Here is a 26,004-nt window from a genome sequence, read left to right as displayed (position 1 = left end):
AGGCAGGTTACAAGCTGATGCTGAGCATGGGAAAAAGTGGTTCCTCACCTGCTCCATGGCCAGCGCCCTGCGCTGCAGCCACCTACAGCCTGCATGAGGCTGCCTGTGTCTGCTCCAGACAGCCCCGCGTGGGCTGTGAGTGCCTGCAGCGTGGGGCACCGGCCATGGGGCAGGTGAGAGGCCACTTTTCCCCAGGATCAGCACCTTCTTCCCTGCTGGCAAATAGGGGGTTGGGGCTGTGTGCTGCCTCCTACCCGTACTGTGGGGTTGGGGGGCACTGGGTGTGAATGAGTAGGGAGGCAGTGGGAGTACGGGTCCCACACCAGTGTTCCGGGACCAGTGCTGGTGGGGCCCAGAGCAGGGTGCCAGGAGCGTGGGGTCCCAGCTGGCAGAAGCTCTATAGAGCCAGGCAGCTCCCCCATCCCCACTGGTGCAGCCCAGCCTAGCTCCACAGAACCCTGCCGGCCTGTGCTCCGCTCTGGGCCTCACCGGAACTGGCCCTGGGACATTGGTCCCAAGATGGTGACCAGGGGGCGGGGCACCTGTCAAGGGGAGGGGCTACCCATGTGGCCCTCAACAGCCTGCCAAAACTGGGTAATTGCCTGCCCCCGACTTTGAGGCTTAAGAATACTTTTTAAAATTTAATTTGGGGAAGAACACTACAACAGCTAGGAACAGTACATGTATAATTGAAAGTATAACATTGGATCTCATAGGAGTTAGATATACCTGGATGGACACATTAGCTAGCTGGAGTCTATTTTAAAGGAATGGAAGTATACTGATAATTCCTGAAGGTGTTCAATCAGAGTAAAGCTGAAAGGAAAAGAATAAGGTTCCAAAGTTGTGCTTTATGACAATGAGGTTGGAGTATTTCATGCTGGCATTTATGTAAAACTATTTTTTGTCAACACGCTGTCTATTCCCCTTCTTCTCAGATCCATGAGATAGTAGTTTTAGGCAACTATTTTGTAAGAGAAGACCTCCATGAGACAGTGGCATTGGAAGGTCCAAAGTCAGGTTAATCAAGTTTAAATTCCATACCTCCCTTACAATCTTTTGTACAACCCTCTGAAACAGTGACAAATGAGAGAAGGCATAACCAGAAACATTGCCCAGACATGCATACTGGGTTATGGCACATGGCGAGGACATTATTGTTGTTTCCAGACATAATGTAGAAAAATCACCAATCCACCGAATCCACTTATGAAGAATTTCTAGTGTAGACTTTACAATAATCGAATCTCAGCCATATCTTGGGATGCATCTCCTTTTGATGGGCATTGCACACAGAAATAGGAAATTCTGTTTTATCCAGAAAATGAGAAATTTCTTTTATTCTCTCATGTTCTTCCTTACTGAACGAAAACCCCATCAGCCATGATAACTAAAAGCACCAGAATAGGTATATCTCTCTCTAGACTGAGCAGAAACCAAGATTATCAGTAGACTTTTCAAATGATTCTTTGGGGCCTAAACTTTTCATAAAGTTTCTCATTGTTTCTCCTTAAAATCCAGGAACTGATTTGCCTGTGTGCTTTATCTCAATATAATTTGTGCCTCTCATTTGAATTCAGACATCTGATCTTCCTCTCCCAAGGAGGAAGAATTCCCTTTTGCACGAGCAAATAACTTGCACTGCTCTACTATGCCACACACTGAGAAAATGTGCAGGAGAAATTGTGATGTTATTTTATTTTCTCTTTGGGAATCTGGCTCCATAATCCTACTTCAGAGGGAAGCAAAATCAAGCTCAGAGACTGCTCCAAAAATATTTCTAAGTTGTCAACTCTCTCTTATTTCTCAAAGGTGCAGTTTATTGTCTCCCCTCATGCATATGGCACCTTCATGGTTTTCTGAGTGAAGGTATTGACTTTCAGTTCAGGTAGAGCCTTTCCAGAGGCTCTACCCTTTTTGACTGCATCTTTGTAGATCTGTTTCCTCTAGGTAGCCCATGGGGAGCTTTGTATTGATACGAAGCAGGGCCAAGCTGAACCCAAAGGTCCCTTACTGCACTGTTTGGAGCTGATAACATCTGTACCATGTCTATCCACACCTCAAGAAGCATGACTCCTAATGAAAACTAAGGCAATGATTCTCAAGTGGGGTACCACACCAAATCCTTTGAAGGATGATGCAAGTTGGAAGGGAATAATCACAGGCTAAGGGTTGCCCATGCCTGGCTGATTCTCCACGCCAAAGGCCTAGCCCCTCTACAAAGAGGTAAGTGCTATGATATATAAATTAGTTTTTGAAACTGGATGCCATTCAAATTACAAAAGTTATGGGGGGGTGCCTTGAGTCGGAAATGGTTGAGATCCACTGCTCTAGGGATTTGGGTACTATCTTCTATTTAGCATTCAATCTTTTGGTTATCGTTCCTCTCATTGGAAATGGATGAGAGAGTGATGCTTGTCTATTGGGCCACCTATCCCTGTCCTACCTTCCTCCTTTCTTGCATTTACGAGATTGGGAACAATAGCTTGATGAAAGGGTGATAGCAGTGTCAACTACACCAGACTGGACTGTTAAGATAGTTGACTGCCTCTTACTGAGCAGAATCTGGCTCTTTGATTGTTGGATCCTTTCTTCCATGGGAAAGGCAATGTGGAAAGGGCTTGGGAGCAAGGGCTGGGGTAGGGATGGAGAGACAGGGAACTGCATTATACTACAGAGCCAGCCAAACTCTACAATGGGACAGACACACCATAAACAGATGAAAGCCTTTTGTCTATCTTTTTTCAGCTTGGATTGTCCCCTAAAGCCTGCAGGGGTATTAGATACTGCCATGAGTACGGAACCATGAAAAGGGAAGTTGAGCTAAGAGGATAGTTTCTCTACAAAAGACAAACACAGCTCTGGGAAAGAGATGCAAATGAAACGCATAATTTTAGCTGAATTATTAGGCAGAAGTTTGACATACACACTTATTCTCAAATCATAAAGCACTACTGTATTCACTGACTTTATAGTTCAGGAAATCGTGTATTGCTATAGGAGAAAGGAAGCAATATTAGTCAGTTTTTACACTGTAAACATCTTCACTCTTTTTAACTGATTATTCCTTCACTAACAAGCTTTCCGAAGTCCCACAAAGACAACAGTTTATATTGAATATGGCCACTAAACCCATCCAATGAGAGACACAAATCGCAATAAAGTTAAGAAACAGAATTATTAGGGTCAGATCCTGTTCTGCATACTAGGTACATAGCATAAATCCATTCTGCCCTGGTTGCATCCCTGTAAAACCTTTAATGTGTTTTGTTTTTTTGTAAAACATGTTTATATTAGCATTACAGATAAAAAGCAGAAAAGGAAAGGTGCCCCACCCATCTTTTGCATTAACTTCCTTTTTTCAGGGACTCAAGCATGGTACAACGAACATTTAAACACCTAATACGTGTAACAGGATCTGTCCCTTATCAATATTAGTATATTTTTCTTTTGCATTTCAACACCTACTTTTGTCTTAAGTGCTAGCTAGATACAAAACACCATGAAGAAAGACACAAAGCCCATTTTAAAAAAAAGAATGATTAGAATAAGGGGGAAAATGAAAGAAAGGGATACAAAAGGAACATGTAATTCATTATCGCTTCTTGACCTCTTGAAGGCTCAGATAGTGTAGACTTCCGATCGTTAAAAAAGATAGCGTACTCATCACAGAAAGCCTTTTAAGAGGACTGGATATATGGGTCTGTATTCTGGATGTGCAAGGATCAGTCAGAAAGTATTACATGCTATTTTTTTTCTCAGCCAAATATTACTGGAAAAAGTATTAGACTTGCCTGCAAAATGTGCAAGTCCCTATCGAAAGACAGCTGAACACACAGCTATCTTTCAGTAGTCTCCTACTCTGTCAATGGCCTTTTTCCACAGGTGAACAAGGGCATGTATCCCAATACTGTCACTATGTGACAAACTATTGCAGTGACATTTTTGAGAAGATAGTGAAGTGACGGAGGCTGTTTTGCAGTGGCTGCACAACAATCGCAGCAATGACTTTTACAATGTTGGGGTACATACCCTTGTTCACCACTGAATGAGGAGGCCCTACTGCATAAAACTGTTTTCATTGATGATGTACATATTTTTCATTCAAGTTTAATATTTTTTCAACACCAATTGGCTGAAGGAAAAAATAAAGCAGGAGGCGTTATTTTCTGGCTGAACTTCATGCACGCTTCAGTCTGAGCTCATCATTCTGTGGATAACAGAATGATGTTTATTTGGGTTCTCTACATCAGTGGTCTCCAAACTTTTTTGACCGCGCACCCCATCAGTAAAAAAATTTTGAGCATGCACCCCCAATATATGCATATTTATATAAATATAAATTCTAATATTTTCTTCCCGCACCCCAATGGATTGTCTTGTGCTCTCCATATGGAGACCACTGCTCTACATAGCCCATTTATCTCCTTATGATTCCATACCCCAACTTCTATAAAGAAGCACAGCTTCAGCTGTATTTGGATGACTGTCACAGATAGGAAACAGGAATGCAGCACTTCTTCATCATCCCCTTTACAGATTTTTCTTTGCCATGTCCAGGTATAAATTATTTGGTGTTAAATGGTTATCCAAAAATTAGTTCACTGATGTTTCACATTTGTTTTCGAATTAGAGTTTAAAGTATTTATGTGAAATACTGTGTCAGCTATGAACCATTTCCTAAGACATACTGTGTAGCTAATTTTGCCCTTATTTTCCTCAATACATAAGATGGACTGTTCAGTGCTGCTTCTAACTTGCTGTACTTCTGTATACTCACTTGCTACCTAAATTACATATCTTAATATACCCTGTTAAATATCTCAAAGAGTTAATGGCTGATAATGGAAAATATTGTTATGCAGCAGCAGTCAAGCTCTTTAAAATTATTTTCTTTACCCCTTTTTTATAGCTGTTTCCTCAGTCTATTCTTAATTGCAACTGGGCATAATATTTCTATAACTGCAAGCTAGTCTTGCCTACTTAGATATTTTCCTAATTGGGTAGAGAATAAAACCTGAGGATTTACTGTTAATAAATATTAAAAGATCATTTTAGGATCAGTTAACTGACCAGTTCAATATTTTATAGTACAAACATATAGCAAAAATTGCATATTTTTATTATAAAAGGATATCATATCCAAATCTCAGTTTATCTTCAAACTTCAGTGTAATGTACGTCTGTTCTGGAATCCTCACATCATTCACAAATGTCTAGAAAAATAAAAAAGGGGAGAAAGATATTATAATTCAAAATGTAATAAGGCATCAACATAAATCTCTTGATAAAAGAAGTTACAGTACCACATAATTTTGTTGATTGATGGTGGATTATTTTCTTGGTGAACTAAACAGTATTCTTGAGATATTACCTGTCTAACTATTTCAGAAAAGAAGTAAAAGACTTAATCAGGTTAGCATAATCAGACTAACCTTGTAAAGCTCATTACCATTTTAATCTTGTTAAGAGTATTTGCTGACTAGGATTACTGATTATAACAATATGTTGTTCTCTCAAACAGTGGGTGTCTTAGAAGTGGGTTTTTCCCCCTAGCCATGGCTATAATCAACATTAAGGTTATTTAACGATTTCTTGGGGTGACAGCTTTTATTGGAGCAATTATGTAGTTAGGATAAAGTTAGACAAGCATTTCAAATGCAAGACATTCTTCCTCAGGTCAGATCACAAGGAGCCAGGGGAATGTGATCAAATTGTTTGCATTTGAAAGCTTGTAAACTAAGAAATCCTTGTTTCTCGCATAATTTCTAGACCATCAAGGCTAGAATATCAGTCTTACACTGCCAAGGCTATTTAAGAAATCCTAACTTATTCTAGGCATTTCATTTACCCTATCATCAGTCAAGTGGCAGGAAGATATTTCATAAAGTATCAAAGTAGTTAAAGACATAACAGAAAACAAAAAAAGAATTCCTTCCTTATCTCCCCCTATACCACAGACATGTAATATAGACAAGGGGTGGGGTGGGGTGGGGGGGCTAACTCACTTTGCACCCTGGCTGGATTTGGACCATGGGGCTCCTTGCAGGCTAGAAGCAGCAGCGGCAGAAGTGGAGCATATAGTGACCAGGGAGGCAGCAGAACACATGGCAGCAGCTCCACTCCCTCTGCTGGAGCTACTGCCACTGAGTACCTTATGCCACAGCAGTAGCTCTAATTTTATCACAGGAAACATGGCAGAGGCTGGAGCTGCTGCTGCTGTGTGCTCTGCTGCTCACACTGCTACATACACCACTGCCACCCCATGTTTCACTGCCTCTGCTGCATGCCCTCAACTTCTGGTATTCCACTGGTAGCTCCACTGGATCCAGTCCATGGGCCTAATATATACACCATGTTACAAGTTTTAGCTAAAGACTGCTTGCTTGCCTTGCTCCAGAAAGCTATACCTCACATTTAGAATTCTGCCAAGATGCAGCAATTCATAACTGTTAGACACTGTGCTGAAGGCAAGAGATGGGAGGAGGAGGGAGAGAGAAAATTAAATTTTATCACTTATGTATTTATTTATTTGGCTTAGAGGTGATGACACTAAAGACTTATAGTGATAAAGAGAACAAATGTGGAACTGTGATGCCAATATTCATGATTGCTAGGCCCCCTCTACACATTACACATATTGTGCAATAAACTAATTAACTGATTAAATGTGCAATTACCTTAAGACCAGCTACACATGCAAAGTACTTATACTATAAAAATCTCCAACCATCTATAATGTCAAACCTCAAAAATGTGCACAAACTTTATAGCTGGTTGATATTGAGCTTAATTTCCACATGTAATGGGGTCTCCCCTGTGGCTAGGAGCCCTGTCAGCTGCAGGGGAGCACCACAGCCAGAGTGAGACCCCCCAGGGTCAGGGGGTGGGCATCTGCAGTTGGCACTTAAAGTCTCATACCTGACAGGGCTCACAGTCCCAGCTGTGCCACACAGCTAGCTGGGACCAAGCATCCCTGATGGGGTTCTGTCCCGGCTGTGCCACTGGTCTCAGCTGCTGTCGTGCAGCAAGGACCAAGAGCCATGTCAGGCCTGGGACTCTCAGTCCTAGCTATGCACGACCCCTGCATCTGGAAGCCTTCTCAGCAAAGGGGCTCCCAGCTATGGGAGCCTGCTTCTTGCCAATTCAGGGGGAGCCCAGGACCAGGCTCTCCCTACACCAACAATAAGGTGTGTCTGGATCTAAAGCACAATCCCACAATCACGCCTCCTACCATACACTGTGGCATAGCAGGAGGTACAATTGTGTGGATCATACATTAGATCCAATCATAACTTTACCTGAATGTGTACAGGGGGCCTTATAGTCTCTATATAGTAAATTAACAAGGTATAAATCTGTTGGTGAAAATAACAAAACCGAAGTATTCTTACAGAATTTTATACTGCTTTATTGCCATACTATCTAGCTTCCAAGTCTAAAAATAATGCCAGCAGACTGTAAAATTCACAGGGCACTCAGATGCAAAAACCTGGCAAAATTAGTTTTAGAAGCCATTATATTTCTCCAGAATGACTTCCATAAACTAGAAAATTAATCTATTCATAATAAGGTGCAATAGATTTTACTACCCACGCAAACAGAGAGGACCTCTTCAGACCTTTACAAAGGTCAGGTTTCCCAATATAAACACTGAAAGCACACTTGTTTATATAGCACAAAGAATATCTGCAATCTCTGAAGTAATGAAGAGAACAAACTAGACATACATATTGACAGCAAAATAAATATTTAGCCGATTGTTTGTGAAGTGTTGTTTTTGTCTTAAAGCAAAAATTAAGGGTAGGACAGAAATGGTATTTTCTCACTTCATTGGAACTCCCAGACAGAAGACCCAAAACCCACTTGCATACTTCAAACCCAAGTCTTAGCAGAACATTTTTAGATATGGAATATAAGAGCAGGAGAAGATGGGAGGCTGCCACTATACTTCAGACATATCCCAAAGGACTTGTAGTTAATTCACTCACCCATCTGAAAAAATTATATTATGAATGTTATTAGACTCAGGTACTAATGGGGCCCAATGAAAAGTCCATTGGTTCAACATGAATTTATTATTTGTGTAACACTCACAACCTGATGCAAGCTCCTTATATCAGTTGAAGGAACACATTTTGTGGTGCTGCTTCTCTAGTTCTGCAAAACCACCAAACTCCTTTATTCTTTGGAAGAAAAGTTTTCAGTCCCATGCAAATGTAATCTAATAGTATTAATATGAAATTCAATTTTTTTTTGGTACCTGAAGGCCTTTGAGTCAAAAGGTGACTTACAAGACCACCTTACTCTAAACTGTTACAAATTACACTCATGGTGTAATTACCAGAGGTCCTAATTTTCTCTGTTTAAAAATCCCAAAGTCTGATTAAAACCCCCCAAAATGTGTGTTTTTCCACAATTAAAATGAAATGCCACTATATATATATAGGTATCCACTGAACACAATCTTTTATATTTATGACTTTACAGCAATCTGGAAGCTTAACAGTGCCTCACTCATTATATAATTCTAATATTATAAAAGCCTAAGTCTGTTTGTCTGGCTATAATGCTTTATTCGCACTGTGACTGGCTGACAAACAGCCAATTAGAGTGCAAACAAGCGTTCCAACAGGAGCTGGTGGCGCGCTGCCATGATGGTGGGGACACAGAGAACAGAGGGGACCCTAAACCCCCTGCCCTGCTCCCTGAAAGTGGCAAGGATGGAGCAGGGGGCAGGGCCAAGCCACCAGAGATGGCCTGCTGCCCCCACTCTTACTGCTTGCAGGTGGCGGCAGCAGTGGTGCTGGGAAGATGAGCAGGCCCCATACAGGTATGGGGAATAGTGGGTATGCCATGGAGATGGTGGTTGGGGGAGGGAAGAAGGGGTCCCAGGCTCCATGTGGGGGTGGAAGAACACCATGCCCAAACTGGGGGAGCAGCAGGCCTGGGTTGACCCGGCAGCAGTGCAGGAATGGGAGGAGTGGGCTTGAAGCTGATGGGAGAGGGAAGAGGCTCACTGCTCCCCTTCCCAGGCTGCTGCTGTGTCAGCCTGGACCCACTGCTCCCTCCCACTGCCACAGCGAGCTGGCTTTTTCCCCAGCTCAGGCTTGGGCCTGCTCCCCTCTTCAGGCCCGGGCCCACTCTTTCCCCACCCTGCTCCTCTCCCCTGTTAGCTTCGAGCCCACTCCTCCTGCTCCCCTGCTGCTGCCGGGTTGGCCTGGGCCTGCTGCTCCCCCCACCACGGCGGGCTGGCTTCTCCACGCCCTCAGTCCCAGTCCTCCCCCTCATCAGGCCCAGGCCCATGCCCACTCCTCCCCTCCCCCCACTGCTGCAGCAGGGAGGGGGGAAATAGGCCCAGACCCCAAGCAGCAGGAGGTAAAGGTGGAGCAGGCCCAGATGGGGGGGGGGGGTCCACAGGGCTCCTTCCCTGTATGCTTCCCCCCACCCTGTCATTCCTGACGTGCAACTGACTAGTAATAAAATAAATTCTAAATACTTATACATTTTGGTAAGGGTGCACCTATATATTGGTTGACTATTGGATTGGCACCAATAAAAGGAGAAAAGACGTTATCAGCTATTGGCTCTTTTTGGTCACTGTAGCTGATAAATACAGCACGGCCAGGGCGTTGGCCTGTTATCCATTGTCTTGCCCACCTATTCTGTATTCACGGACACCACGTGAATTGGCATCATCTTCCTAATCCTTTGTCCCCCAAAAACTGTAGGCTGCAAAAGCTGTTATTCCACATAAACTTCGCCCACCTAATTGTGTAAACCTAAAACACATCCCAAAAACACGAAGTGTCACTAGTCTAAAATAGTCTGAATTAGTCTAATTTTCCCTTTTACTAATTCGCTCACAGTTGTTTTTGTTTTTGGAAAATTGACCATTTAACACCACCAAGTATACTACTGGCTGAGACCATACACAAGTGAAATTAGTCAATGATACTTGCATTCTGCTATAACACTGATACAAACACACACACACTTTTTAGTTCAGTGATTAATAGACTGTAAGGTGGAAAAGAGCTTGGATACAGCTCATTTACATGCAGCAATTTTTGGCATGACACTGAAGAGCGATGTCGTAATATCAGAGAAAGTTGGTATTCACCCAACTTCAGGTCTAATGATGAAACAGAAAACTATTTTAGGGAGGGGTGTCAAAACTCTGTTGATCCCTGTTCCCCTGTCTCTTGCTGGATCCAGACTGCAGGTCTCTTTGTGGGTAGGACCCAGACTGAGTGAAAGGGGTGGTGACAGGGCAGTTAGCAGCAGTTGCTCACCCCCCTGCCACTGACACGTACTCCCAATGTGGAACTTGTCCCACTCCCAAATTCCTGTCCCCTGTGGGAGCCCCATCGGATGTGTGAAAGGGCTCTGTGAAGCCAGATTTGGTCTGGGGACTGGATCTTTTGACACCCCTGATCCAAGGCACAATACTAGTGTGTGTGTGGGGGGGGGTGGGGAGGGGAGGGGGAATCAAGTATGAGAGTACCTAGTCTTAAAAGATGCAAAGGCAGGTTTCAAACCAAGTCAATTATGAAACAGGTCTTATTAAATTCAAGCTACTGAAAATGGAAAGGCTTATCTAATGATTACCAGAGCTAAATTTGTTTTGGAGAATAAAATAAATGAAGGGCTCATTCAGTAACTACTGAGCATTCAACTCAAACTATGTTTTGAACTTGACTTTCATTTAGTGTATTAGTTAATAATAAGAAACAAAATAACAAGCGTGTAAGAAAATATGTTTGAACCAATTTTGGAACTCATTATTCAAAGATCAAATGTATGCATTTCTTCAAAGGGCACAAACATCTCAGGCAACTCATTTCTAATTTGTTGTTGGGATCCTGACTGTTTTGAATGGCTGTGCTGAAGATTCTAACGTGTCAATTAGAACAAAGTGGAAAGAACCTGACTGGTTTGAAAAAGCCTACCCTGTTCCAAAAAGAAACATAAGACTATGAAATCTGGGCAGACTGAGAAAACAGTATTCTTTTTCTTTCTTAAATCACTTGGGCAACACTGATTTAACTTGTTATTAATATTACAGAAACAGAAGTGCAGCCAAGAGATGCCAGCCATTTTTCCTCAGTGCTCTCTTAAGAGTCACAGCTAAAAGCATTTTATTTAAGTACAGAAGCTCTATACTGTAGATTTTAAGTTTAGTTGCAGCTAAAATCTACAGCCATTTAATACTGCAATGTATGAAAGTCTATTAAAATGTGAAAAACAGTGATTACATTTTAAAAAATAGTTACTTCAGCCATACCAACATGCTTAAAAATATTCATTAAAAGGCAAGAGCTTACACTTAAAGAACGCTGCTGAAGCAATCCCTGAAGAGCCTTAAAATGTAAATTACCATTTTGTTTTCATACAAAATATATTAACTAAGGACTAAAGGGGACTCTTTTTAGATCATTGTTAACTCACCCCATTTAGGCTGCCCAAATCCTTCACCAAATGTTCATCTGTAGAAGCATCATAATTAAGTACAGCATGTTGCTTGTCCACACTCCGTGACTGAAATATTAAAAAGATTAAAATGAATGCAATTAGGATAATATAGTTCAAAGACAAAATAGTTTCATATTACAAAAGCATTGTAAGAAGATGACTTTCCCTCAATATAAAGATTAGAAAAAGGTGATTCTTCCCAGGGTCATGCTGGGCAGCCAAACTGGACATATATAAGCAAATATGGTTATCCAAAAAACATAATAAAAACAAGTAGTCTTTGTTTAGCTATAAATGCTCCCTGAATGAATCCTGCTAAATTTCACCTGGTTTATAAACAGTTCCTGAAATTAACAAAACCTCTGAGATTTCTACCAAATGGCATTGTTGCATTCCACTGAAAACTTTCTTTCTTCTGTCCCCCATTTCCCCAAATCTACGGACGATTATCTATATAAGTAACTATAGATATATAGTGACCCAGGTGGATAAGTAAGGGTAGTGTTTGGAAGGAAACAGAAAGCTGAAGTCTTGTTTAATTTCTACCCACTGACAGAAAATAGTCAACAACTACATGTTATGTGCTAGTAAGCAAAATCTGTTAAACAGCAAGCATGTAAATATAATTTTCCTACACTATAGTTCCTATTGTTCTTTGTTATCTACATAAACTACTGAAGGAAGAAGCAAAATTCATAATTTTTTTTTTAAAGATACAACATTATATATTAGGTATTCTAAAGAGATGGAGACGATAATGTAGCCTACAATTCACAAAATATGTACATTTTTACATATATAACTTGCAACAAAAAATCTTACTTGTATGATACATCTATAGAGGTAGGTGACTAGTGGAAGTCTAATGGAAGACTAAGTCAATTTTTAACACATTAATGTCATCTGGCTTTCTGCTATCTCCTAGCAAACAGAAGGGAATGGTTCAGTGTACAGTATCTCATTAGGGATCTCTTGTAAGCCACTCACTGTGACAGTTGCTCAGAAGGAAATGTATTTTACAGAGTGTTATTTAAAAAAACTTTAAAATGTACATTTTGTGGGTTTTGTACATTTGAAATTTACATTTTTGACATCTGTGATTTTCAAACTATTTGTGCAAGACAAACTGAATATGCAAATATACTTGATAGATTCAGAAATAGTCATAATATTGCAGTGTAAACTCATCCTGTAATATTAAGAGTAATTTAATATGTTATATGATATAGGAGTTTTACATTTAAACTCAAGTGTAAGGTACATTTTAAATTATTAACAGAGACTTTGTGACACCAGATAACTTAATCAGCTGCGAAATACAGAAAAGCTTAGACAAGTTGCATGTTGTCCCCTAAAAGCTTTAAAACTTCAGTGTATTTTTATTTTTTCTTCTTTCAGAAAGGACAACCATAAGTACTCAAGCCCAAAATTAATCATGAAAAGGTTTTGTTTTTATTGTTTACATATCTAACCAAGAATTAAATTTTAATAGATTCTTTGGAGACACGCACTTAAACTAAGGATTCTTCAACAACTACTTTCTCAAACAACCTAATAATGTTTACTGACTAATTAAGGCAGTTGCTCTTACTTTCATTCAAATTAAATAACTCAATACACGTCTTGCTTTAATGGAACTAACATTATCTTACTTTCAAGTCCACAGTAATTATAATTATTTGTTGTATTAACACTTCTGACTCTTTCATAAAATAAGCATTAAACTCAGACTCACAAAGAAAAGCATTAATTTACACGTCTTTTATTAATCTATTTCTCCTTGGTTAATGTAAATTTCATAGTATGCATATATTGTATTAAGAAGCATAACCAACTTCATTGGTTCCTTCCAGTCCTTCAAGTCCAGTTCCCTGCTATTACAGGGAACTACACCATACAAATTCCATTTATAAGCACAGTCAAGCTCCATCGTAAAGCCAGTTAAGTTTTCTGCCCTGTATTATTATAGGAGTTGTTATCCAGACCTCACTCTTTTGTTCTAGTTTCCAATCTAAATTTATTTACCCATATATATTTACACCTATATATGTTACATCATATATATGCTCTTGGGCCAACATTGTCCTTTAAGTTAAACAGCTCTTTTCACTCCCTGTTACTTAGGCCCTTGATATATTTATAGTGAACAACCATATGCCCTCTAAGCCTTATTTCTGCTAGGACAAATACAAATCAAGCTTTCTGTCTGCTCTCAAAATAATCTGTTAATATTCCTAGCAGCACTTCTCTGTACCAATTTAAGTCTGATCAATTCTTCATGAATACAAAGAAACCAGAAGTATTTCAATGAGATCTCATCGGGACCTTATAAAATTGTCTTAGTGCATCCCCATCTCCACTAGACATTCTTCTCCTGACATCCTGAGATTGTATTTGTCTCTTGCACCACACTGATTTGGGATGTGGGAGAGGAAGAAAAGGGGGAAAGGTGGTCAGTCATTCTATGGCAGTGACTTTTTCGACTTTTTCTTCCCATATCTTTTCTACCGAATTAACTCCTAGCTTATAGCAAAAATTCTTGTTATTAGCCTTTATGTGTATGACCTTGTACTCTTCTACTAAATGACAGCTCACGCTACTATTACAGTCCTAAAGGTCATTCAGTTCTTCTTGCAAGAGTTTCTGTTCCTATACTGACTGGTATTTTCTGCATTGAGAATGCCTCCCAGCTTTGCACTGTTACCAGATTTCATCATCAGCACAGTTCTACTTTTGTGCCAAGATCACTCTTGAAAGTGTTAAAAATTGGCTCCAAGACAGATTGTTGAAGAACTCTTGAAGCAGCATTTTCCTGTTCAATATTTCCCCTTTCAGCATTAAGCCACTGTCACCACTGTCTAGCTAGTTCCTCATCCACCTTAAAATTCCCTCATCCTTTCCATCCCCATTAACAATTTCTTCATGTGTAACTATTTGACACATGAAATAATTTACTGAAGTCCAAATAGGTTAGATCTATGAACAAGTTTCTTGAAGAAAAGTAATCACAGGAAGATATCAAGTTAATCTGGCAAAAACATCTACCCTTGATAAAGCCATGCTGCGTTTTACCTATTTTCTAATTATGTCCAATATCTTTAATTATTCCTTCCCTCAGAATTTGTGCTAAAAATATGATAATGGAGGCTGTTATCTAAGAAAGTTTATGCCTCTGAATGAGTAAGTATCTCAGAAATTACCCTGGCCTGCCTTATGCCTGACTTCAGATTAACACAACCAACCCTTTCTAGAGCCTTGTATACTATTGAAGTTAAACATATTTGTCCATATCCCTTCCTTCCCAACTTAAATATTAGAAACAGTACATTTGCTAATTGCCAGTCATAGAGTACTAATTCCAACTTGACATTTATTTTAAAAAGTACTTGCTAATATATCTGCATTTCCTGTGTCAATTCTTCCAGAATTCTGGGGTGGAGATTCCTTAGTCCTTACTGACCTGAGTGCATTAAACTCCGAGTTTTACCTCCCCCCTTGGCTGTAATAATGTTCCCATCAGACATCTTACCCTTGGGCAACACTGCTTCAGTATTCAGTAAAGACTGTACAGTGTTTATTTAGTTGTTTGGTCATTTTGATATTATCTCCATCTACCCCATCCTTAATGTACACTGTTGCCATTTCTTTTCTTGTTCTCTTTATGCATTTAACCTTTTATTAATTAATTTAATATCCTTTGCAAAGTGTAAATCGACTTGACTTTGGTGATTCTTATTTTAACTATACAACTTTCTGACTCCTGAGACAGGATTCTTTTTTGATTAGTTCCTTTTACTACTCTCTGTATTTATTTTTTTTACTTATTTTAATACTGTCTTTGAGGTGGTTATTTATTCAACTCTATCTAATACTCCTTTTGGCAAGTCTGTCCATCTGTCCATACTGCCCCTCCCCCCCACAAACTTAGGATGGAAATGCCAGACAGCTTTTGCACTGCTGACTTAAATTTTAAACCTCCTCCACATTTGAGTCCCTTAACTCTTCAGGTTACTTTACTAAATAGTTCCTTAACAGTTCAAAGCTTTTCCTTTTGAAAACAAGAACTTTAATTACAGATCTTTTTTAATATCCTTCCATTAAATTTAAAGTGAAACAAGATAATTTCATCCAAGCTTATTTTCTTATGACCAATTCTATTATATCCTCATAACAAAAAGAAACCCCAAACCCCACAAACAAGTATAACAGCATCAAATCTTGTTCTTTTAACTGGTTATATGGTGAGAATATCTGGATAGCCTGTCCAATAAAATAAGGGCCGTTTAATTAATAACATATGTTCTTAGTTCTACATTTCAAAATGTTAAAATCTCCCAAAGTGTTACAATTCCTGGTGGTATTAATATCAGAAACCTCTAACCATACCCAAATCTGACCTGGGGGGTCTCTATCACTATCACAACACTTTCACAATGCTTCTCTAGACCTAGACTATAAACTAATTCTGCTTTATCTGAAGTCATCACTTATTCTTTACAATCGAAAGCAGAAAGAATTCTACCCCATCACCATAATCTCTATTTGTTTTTCATTACCTGTTTCTGATCATGACTGCTATTTCATAACACTTCAAAGATCCTTTTTCACCTCTGACATCCAGTTTCATATCCTTCATCATTAATTCCCCCATTTTGTTGTACAAAAATCTCTCCGTTATTTCTCCAACCTCATCCAGGTCCTGCCCAAATTAGATGCTTATTTCATTTTTGATACTCTTTTGTCATAGACTCATAGAAAGCTAGGTTTGGAAGTGACCTCCAGAGGCCATCTAGTCCAACCCCCTGTTCAAAGCAGGGTTATCCCCAATTAGATCATCCCAGCCAAAGCTTTGTCTAGCTGGGTTTTAAAAACCTCCAAGAATGGAGCTTCCACCACCTCTTTGGGTAACCTGTTCCAGTGTTTTACTACCTTTCTAGTGAGAAAATTCTTCCTAATATCTAACCTAAACTTCCCTTTTTGCAACTTGAGACCGGTGCTCCTTGTTGTGTCATCTGCCACTACTGAGAACAGTTTAGCTCCATCCTCTTTTTGAACTCCCCTTCAGGTAGTTGAAAGCTGCTTTTGTTGTGCCAGCCTTGATCTCAGAAAGCCAATAACCCAAGTACTTACATGGATATCAGTTCATTCCTTTTTTCCGAATGCTTCCTTATGGTTGTATATCCCCAAAACCCCTCTCACAGAACTAATCCTTGTATTAAGTTTATCTCTGTCTTGGCAGTGAATTTACCCTCCTTCTTTAATACCCAGTTCCACCTGAGATTTTACTTCCTTGAGCATCTTCCCTAGCCTTATATAGTCAATCTTGATCTGTTTCAGTGGTAAATCTATTAGTGTAATTGGTTTTGGGATGAAGGACAATTGATATTCTTTCTCCTCATATCCATCAAGAACTTTCAATTTTACTTCTCATATTCTTGCTTTGAGCAAGTAATGCATCCTTCCATTCTTCAAATCTGCTCTGCTAATAGGCCTTTGTTTATATTAATAAGGAGATCCCAATCACAGAAGAGCATATTCTTCTGAGGGTCTATGCTCTTTTTTTTTTGTCTGCCAATCATCCCGTCTTTCTCTGCCTTGTTTATCATTTAGACTCCTTCCTCAGCTCTGGGTGCTCACTTACCCACACCTCTTCCTCTTTTCTGTTGGGACTGACTTTCCTTTCTTACAACCTGATTTTAAAAACTTCTGTCTTGTTCTCTTGCTCCTGTTCAACAATTTCTCCTTCACTAACCTGGCTCTTCTTCTGGCTATACCACCATTGATACTACACTATTTTCAGACTGCAGGATTGTAACTGTAATGTTATTTATTTATTTATATTTTATTTTCAAGACAACAGTTTATTCTACCCCTGGAATCAAAGGTGTCTCAGCATGCTGATTTAGAAGACAAAAATACTGTATTTGCACAAATATAAACTTATGTATTAATGTACTCCAGGAAATTTAATTCCAAATACAAATACATGAACACAAGTAATTCGGCATGCCTTATATGATAATCCAGTTCAGGGCAAATCTGCATCATTAGGCTTGAATAAAACATCTGTTAAAATAACAGTTTTTAGGCATGTATCTAAAATGTAATTCCTTTATGCTTTACTTAATTCCTTTGTGCTTCCTTTAGGAATTGTTTTTAGCAATACTTTTACAACATCCATGATTGGCTAGCAGGAGATAAAGAATGTGGCATTTAATGTTTTTATCATGCTTTGCCCACATTCTTTGCATTGAGAGAGCAAGAGAATTGCCAATGTAGAATGGAAGACATTGCACAAAGAACCATACATATAAAACAAGGCAGCATTATTAGGCTTTTATTTTTTAACCCATGTGGTATAACAGTCACACAGGAATGCAAGTCTTCTACAGTATACTAAATGTTACATGCCTCAAACCATCTGTACCCCTGGCTTCTGCTTCCATAAACTACATAGAGGATGAAATCTGTATAATATTGGCATGTACTGAAAATTCCCAATTAAAACAGCAATTACTCTTGTGGGTTGGGGAGTGAAAATTATATTACATACATCTTAGAGTGCTGTACTATTGAGTTGAATGCTGGATCACTAATTTCAACATGCTCCCAGCATTAAAAGATAAACTCTTAACCATTTGCCGAACAGAAAATTGAAAATTGGAGGTGGGAAAAAAGAAAGAAAAAAAAGTATACCCTGCAAGCTAGTAGGAGATAGTAAGAGTAAATAGACCATATACAAGTGACAGCAGAAGCAAAGGACAATAAAATGCCAACTGTCTCAGCATTATAAGAAAATATGCATAACAAAACACAATATCTCACCACAACTTCAAAGTTTTCCACTGGAGCAACTAGAGACAGAACTGCATTTCAGATTTCACCCAAACCAAAAGAATAAAAAATAAAATAAAAACCCAACCAAATAAAAAAGCTGTGTAATGGGGCAGTGTGGCCCTTTAAGGGAGGCAAACAGCCCTGGGGTAGGGACCTAGTTGTGGGCAATTAGCTGGCAACTAAAAGCCTAAAAGGAGAAAAAAAACAAGGAGCTCAAGCTGGGGAAAGGAGGCATTTGTGGGCAGGGAGCAGACTGAAATCCAGAAGATCTCACCCCTAGGAAGGGCCAGAGCTAATAGGCCCTCTTCTGTGACCTGGAGAAAAACTGTGCTGTTGGGACCAATTGCTTTTTATTATGAGGACTGGTTCAGGGACTCCCAAGGGAGCAAAGCCACATGGCAAGGTTGCAGATACTTAAGCCTGCTTCTGAACTATTGTTTGGATAAGGGGCAAATCCCACTTGCATGGAAGTGGGGACCCTAGCCCACTTACACTACGTAAGAGAAAAAAGCAGTTTTCTTTAAATAGTAATTTTCTAAAATTTTGAAACTAAAGAGATACAACTTATAAGAATAAACAAATCCACTGAGACTTGAGAAAGAAGTACATAATTCCATATCAACCAAGTAGGGGGCAACTGTAAGTTCAAAACATTTTAAATGCTCATAGTAGGGCAATATTCTTTCTTCCTACCTTTCAATATTTAATTTCCCTTCCCTTCTGGTTAAAAGGAACCATTAGCTAGGGGTGCACCGATACAGATTTTTTTGGCTAATACCAATGGCCTATTTTTAAAGAGCCATATCATCCGATATGCAGGCCCACAGCATGGAAAATGGTGTCTAGTAAGTCTGTTGTGAGGGAAGGGGGGGGGGAGGGAAGGGACATGTGTATGCATAGAGAGTAGATCAAAGCCTCTGCAGTGAGGGAGGGAGTGGGGCTGGCACTGGGATAAGTGCTGCTGGGGTGGGGCACGAGACAGCCGCAGTTTGTCTGGGAGGCACGGGGGCGGCACCCACTGCTGTGTGTGCCCCTGGATCTGTGTGCAGGGCAGGGTGGGCTGCTGCTGCAGGCTGGGGCCGGGGGCTGGGCAGAGGACTATGGCAAGTTTTGGGGTGGCTGCAGCCCCTCCCACTCCCCTTCCCAGCACTGAGCTTCAGGTCACCTGCATGCTGTGGCAGCGTACATGCATGCAGCACTTATCGGCCACATCAGCCAAAAAAAGCTGACCGCCGATGCTCTTGATTTTCTCATATCAGTGACGATCTGGTATGGAACTGATGCATCAGTGCACCTCTAATATTAGCTGACTTCTTATAAATATCATGCCTACCCAGATGGACAGTCTCTGAGCTGATATCACTCTGCCTTTAAGTCTCTGAGAAGAAAACGTTAAGTCATGGAGATTTTCTCATAAGTTTTGGTCCTGGGTAGGTTAACAAAAATTGCAAGTTATTAGGTTGCTCCACTTCATATCAAACAAGTGTTTAAGAACCACTAGTATGTGGGTAATACTTTTTCTCCTGCCTCCATTGGTCAAATGGAGATTATTTCCTGCTATACTGGAATTTTGGTCCCTAAAAAGGGGCAGAGAAGAGGGATCTGGGTGGACAGTGAACTGAAAATTGTATATTCTGTTATGAGAGAGTTCAGAAGCCATGGTCCAAAGTATATTTTAACCTATGCAGATTGGAAGAAGGCTAGACAGTTGTCAGAGAGAAGAAGGGCAGGGCAGCACAAAAGGGGATGTCTGAATCACACTATTAAAACCTGGCCTACTCTGAAACACATGGTGAATCAGTAGGCATAAATGAGGAACGTTTATGCTCAGAGAACTGTTGATGCTTTCAGGCAATTCTGAGGATCAATATGCTGTCAGATAAGGATGAGAACAGAGGAGGTATATGCCAAGTATGCCTATGAATGGGATAAAGCTGAAACTTCTGCTTCCTCCTACGATCTGGTGAATAAACTCCAAGTGAGCATAAGGTAGCACTGATGTCCTTAAATATGTAAAGTGCTCCATCACTCCCTCATACAGAAGACACTTATGTACCTATGAAAGTTTTTCTATTGTAGGCTCCCTACAAGTAAAGGATAATAGGTTTCTTTCTATTCTAAATATAGGGCATCCTCAACATTAACACAGACTTGTTTATGGGGAAAACATTCCATGTAAGGAACATTTACCATCACAGTGAAGTAGTAACTATACTGTAAAAAGAGGAGAAAAGAGAAAGGATGGAAGAGCCCTGAGTCACTAGAGATCACTGAAGTCTCATCTACTAATAAAGAAGAATGGTAAAAATTTTCAAAATAATCGGTGGGGCTTCTTGGTTCAACTTAAGGATTGTCCTGTTAGACGATCTTTAATTCTTGAAGAACCTTTTCTAGATTTTCATGCGTTTCCAACCTTATGACAAAAACAAATCCCACCCCCACAGCTAAAGTAATGGACCATCATCCTCATGAAAGACTAAAATACAGAAAACTTATTTTAAGCAGGAATATCAGAGCTGATTAAAAATAAGACATGTTTTTATGTATTGTCAAGTTATTCCCATGCGTCTCTAGAGATTTCTAAGAATTATTAGAAAATACAAATTTTTCACTGTTGCTCTACCAACACACACTTGTATACAAGTGAGGATAGCAGTCTCTGTGTAGAAATTTTCACACTATAACAATGGAATAAGATCATCCAGCGATTTCACAAAGGGCAATCAAACTACCAGGTAAAAAAAATTCAATGGTCCAGTCCACATTGTATTTGAAACAGTGGCCTCTAGGTAAAAGGCTCTAACTCCTTATCTCTTCTTGTTTATAATCTGGATGCAGCTACAGTTAACACTGACTGGTATTTCAGAGAATAACAGAAACAAAAGGTAGTTGGCAGTGAACAGCATTTGCAACAAACATACACCTTTAAATCTTTAAGTCACAGATGATCAGTCTCAAAAATTATTGGACAAATTGCCATATTACATAAGTAGAGATCATATTATTATAGACACTAAATTTCACTTTAAAAAGATAGAGCAATTCAAAAAGCAGCAACGGCTCAACAGTACTCTTTTCCTTAAACAATTTTAAGATTAAGTTAGTTTTCTTCAAATGGCATAGAAACATTTGTTTATATACAGAAAAGAGCTAATAAAATATTTACTATTCTGGGAACAAAGCAGAGGTTGCTGGCTGACAAACTTTCAAAGAGGTGGTTCTTTTACATCTTTAATTTATAAAATACTGATAGCCATGAAATGCCTACTAATTTAAAAGTTTTGGTGAATAAATAGTAAATAGGTAGATGAATTAAATAAAGGGGAGAAGAGAAACTGAAAGCAACAGACACTGCTGTTCTGTTATCCACTACTGACATTTGCTTAGATCCATCTTATATGAATTAGTGGCTATTACTGAAACAAACAAAACCAAGTAATCTATTTAAAATTATGCAGAGACATTTAAGATATTAAGCATAACTTGTCTAATGATTAGCATTTGCTTGAGAGTTCAACTAGTACAACAAACTTGTAATGCATTCCACAATATACTCTTCTGCAAGTTTTATTTTGCTAGATACATCTACACGAGACACTGCTGCACATTTATTTAGTACTTGTATAAGCAACTCTGGTTACTGTGCATTTACTTAGTACTTCCTTATACAAGTATTAAAAAAATGCGCAGCAACTGGAGTTACTGCACAGTAGCGCTGGGAAACGCCTTTTAAGTGATGCTACTATGCAACAGCCTAATACCACTGCGCAGTCAGTGTCTCGTGTAGACATGCCCACAGCATACTGGCTAAGAAGTTTCACTAGGAAGAAACTTCAAACATACGCAGTTATTAGTCCGGTCATCAAGATGATTTGTAGCCAGCCAACCAGAATGAATGCTGAATAGCTGAGAGTTATGGCAACTTAAAGTAGTTTTTTGCTGTCTCCTATATGATGTTAACAGAGGTGGAGATACTAGCAGAAACAGCAACATACCAAGAGAAGACATAAGGCAGGGCAGGGTGCCACCTTACAGACTAATCTTGTTCAAAAAAGTGTGACCTTCCATAGGCTACAGCATATTTTGAAAACATCTTACTAAAAGGCTGAACATAATCAGTAACTTGGTGATTTTCTATGAGCTAACATGGGGGGGGGAATCAAAACCTCAAACGAGTCTGCTCCACTTTTATTACTCATCTTGTATAAAAGTAAAAATTCTCAATCCATGTTTTGCTGAATAATTTGTTTAAATTTACAAATGAAGCCATTTCTCTAATACAGTTGAATTAAAAAGTCAACTTCCTTTAATCACTAAGATTTACAGTGATCACTCACCATCACCACATGAAGGTACCCATGCAGGTATTTTTAATACAAGTAATTAGAAATAAAATATAGGTAACATTCTAGCAAGTCCGAAAACCTTATTTTTGTTTTTGATGTAGCTACAGGGAACAAATATGGGATACTTCCTATTATGAGGTGCACTGCAAGACAGTTTTAAATGACATATACAGATAAATTACTTGAAGGTCAGTGCTGTTTCTAAAAAAAAATATAAGGAAAAAAACCTAAACATCACCCACTTTCCAAGCAAAATGTTACTTAACAGCTAAAAAATCTTCTTTGTTGTCAGGGGATGTACTTGGTAGACATGTTGGTCTGAGACAAAAAGACCTACAAAAAACTAGAAGACTTGGTTCCAAAATGATACCTTTTATTAGACCAACTGGAAAATGGCAAGAAAACTGTCCTTTTCTGAAAGCTTTCAGGATCAAAGTCCCTTCATCAGGCTCAGGTTCTTTGTTGTCATTCATTTTTGAGGAGAAAAACTGATATATAGGGATGAAAGTATTATAGAATATGGAATAATAGCTTGTACCATGGTACCATAACATTTTTACAAGCCAGAACAATATAAACTGAAGAAGCAATTGAGAGTGGTAAAGGATCTATAATCCAGAGGGGAAACCATTTTGACAACTTAACATTTATTGTCCTTGGCCTCCTTTAAGACAGGTATAATGACTACAGGTATTTCCATGTTTTCAACTGCTTTTCATGACAACGGTCTAAAAATTTTTTTCTTTACTCATTTCCATATATAATTTTGGAGACAATCAGCTTTTCACAAAAGTACTTGCCATTTAAAAAAATTAAAACAATCTCAATTAACAGACTTTTTTTAGATTCTTTATAGGTATCAGATTATTTGATACTAAGAATAATGTCAACAATTTTATTTTCCTGCCTAAATAAAAATGGATTTCAGGCTAACCACATGAGTATTTTTTAAAAATCCATAACATCAAGCCTACATACTTTGTTCTGTATTATTTCATTTTAGAAAACTTAGTTTATGTTTACATCTTGTTATTTCTTGTACAAATTCTGCAGCTAACATATACTCTGACTTGGATGATAACTCATGGGAACCCTTCTAGAAACTCCTTCCACCTGAACCAGGACATCTCTCACAAATATCTATGCTGAGCACAAATGTGAAAGCTATGCACCAAAGAGATGACCACTAATGTAGCACTAATGTAGGCTTTGAATTTGGATAAATTCCCTCGGGAAACAACCACCAGCATGGATTATGACCATCAGATGGCTATTCTGCATCCGAAAAGAGATAAATGAGATAATTTTATTATGCACTGATTTTGCCTCCTTGATAGTTCCAAGTTGCAAAGCCATACAGAATGTATTACAATATTCAAGCTCACACAGTAACAAAATGTAACTATAGCAAGGTTCATATTCAAGATAGTTACACTTCTTCCTTTGCTTCAAAGAGGGAGGTAGGAATTTAAGCCTAAAACACTAATATTCAACAGCTTTTTCCAATACAGTCAAAAATTCAATACATCTTAAATCAAGGCTGTCTAACTTGTAAGTGGCTGGGGGCTGCACCCTGTGCAGGCTGCAATAGTGTAAGCCATACATCCCCCTAGGCCACCACCACAAAAGGCTCCCCCGCCACATCAACTGTTCAGCTGTGGGATCCTCCTCTGCATGGCACCATGGGCTTCTCTACCACTGCAAGCTGTTCCCTGGTGCCCCAAGGCAGGCACAGGAAGCAGAAGGTAAAGGGGGAAGGGAAAGCCCAAAAACCCAAGCTGCAGCAGCACCCAGAGTGATAGGGGAAGCAGTGGCCAGTGGGAGCCTGGTGGCTACAGATTAACCCCTCAAATGCTGCCAGTTGAACAGCTGTGCTCTAAATGATAAAATATTGTTACAAATGGAAGAAAGAGTGCCCTAACTTAGGGTGCCATAATAATCTCTGCTAATACTTCTAGTTATTTTTCCAAATTTATTAGAATTATTTTGGTTTTACTGTGCAAGCAACAATTGCATTCAGATACTAGTTCAAATCTATTACATCAACTATATGAGATTAAATGGCAATGTAGTCCATCATAAGGATACTGAAGAGACTGCAACCTATTGCTTGTTAATCTATTACACTATAAATATAGTTGTTAGCATGCGCCCTACTCTTCCCTCACCTTTTAAGTAACTGAATGCATGCACTCACAGAAAACTACACCTCTTTACAGTAATCTTCTGTAAAGCCAGACACATGCTTGTCATTAGTGTACCCAATGGGAGCTTCATGGCTCATTCATACTACTGCACAGGAATAAATGCACATAAAGAATTTAAAATTATTTTTGCAATAGAGGTTTTGATGTCATCATTAATGGCCACATGGATTCTGTGTCATGGGGTAGAAAAATCAAGAAAGGATTGTTGTACTGAATAATATAAAATAAATCTAGAAGAGATGTTAGGAAAGAGCTCATTAAATCCATGCATAGAGTTTCCCAGGATCAGGCCCAGGAAAAGAAGCCGCTTGAGTAGTAACACATGCAATACAAGATTCTGTAAGAACAAAAAAAAAAAAAAATGTACTTCCATTGAAGTCATTATTTTCATAATTCAAAATCTTTAAAGGTAGGTAAATACTTTCTCTCCTTACACCATTTCCCTGTTGTGCCAAATTTAGAGCTTTTCTGTTATATTTTTTGTCTAATAGTCAATATAGTTTTTTTCTAACAGCTACTAAAGTATGTCATTAATTTAAAATTTCCATTTTTACCCGATTTGAGATAAAGTAAAAAAAGCTGGGGATATTAATTTTATAAACCCATGCTTTGGGCACTAATTTAAATAATTAAAGAAACTAATAACAATTTTGAAGACATTTATACAATGAAAGGATTACCCCATCAACATACATAGATACTGAACTGTGTGAAACGTAATGGTTAGATTGGACCTAATATAATATAATACATAGACAGGAAGACCTCTCCAAAAATTATCTTACTACACTTAACAAAATTATGCAAATAATCTCCTGATTGTAATATAAAGTTGTATTTCAATTAATTTGTCATACATTACTTTTCAATGCGTGTATTTATATGAAATGCAATTTAATCTCAGTCCACTGACAGGATCTGACAGAGTAGGCTGCAGCCTATGAGAGCTCATTCTCTCTGAATGAGTGTTTTTAAGTCATTTATTCCTAAACTGTAGGTCACAACCCCAAATGGGGTTACAACATCAACAGATGGGGTTGTGATAAACAGGAATCCAGGTTTTCCATTTGCTGTAGGAAAACGTGGATTTTTTTCCTTTAAAGGAGAAAGGCAATGCAGCTGGGGTGGTGGGGGAGGCA

The 26,004-nt window shown here is 39.0% G+C and overlaps 1 protein-coding gene across 10 annotated transcripts in view; it reads right to left on the bottom strand.

The window, feature by feature from the left end:
* Positions 1-26,004, bottom strand: part of CEP170 (centrosomal protein 170) — a 153,148-nt gene that overhangs the window by 101,714 nt on the left and 25,430 nt on the right. For all 10 annotated transcript variants that reach the window (XM_019549783.1, XM_019549782.1, XM_019549784.1 and 7 more), the window contains exons 3-4: positions 11,452-11,541; positions 5,138-5,216 (exon numbers count right to left, since the gene is read on the bottom strand). In XM_019549783.1, coding sequence (XP_019405328.1) covers positions 5,138-5,216; positions 11,452-11,541 — 169 coding nt within the window. The remainder of the gene's footprint in view (positions 1-5,137; positions 5,217-11,451; positions 11,542-26,004) is intronic.

The sequence above is a fragment of the Crocodylus porosus genome, unplaced genomic scaffold (assembly GCF_001723895.1).
Source record: "Crocodylus porosus isolate Cpor-Errol unplaced genomic scaffold, CroPor_comp1, whole genome shotgun sequence".
Taxonomy (NCBI): domain Eukaryota; kingdom Metazoa; phylum Chordata; order Crocodylia; family Crocodylidae; genus Crocodylus; species Crocodylus porosus.
Note: the sequence above shows the minus strand (reverse complement) of the source record. Positions and strands in the feature narration are given on the sequence as shown.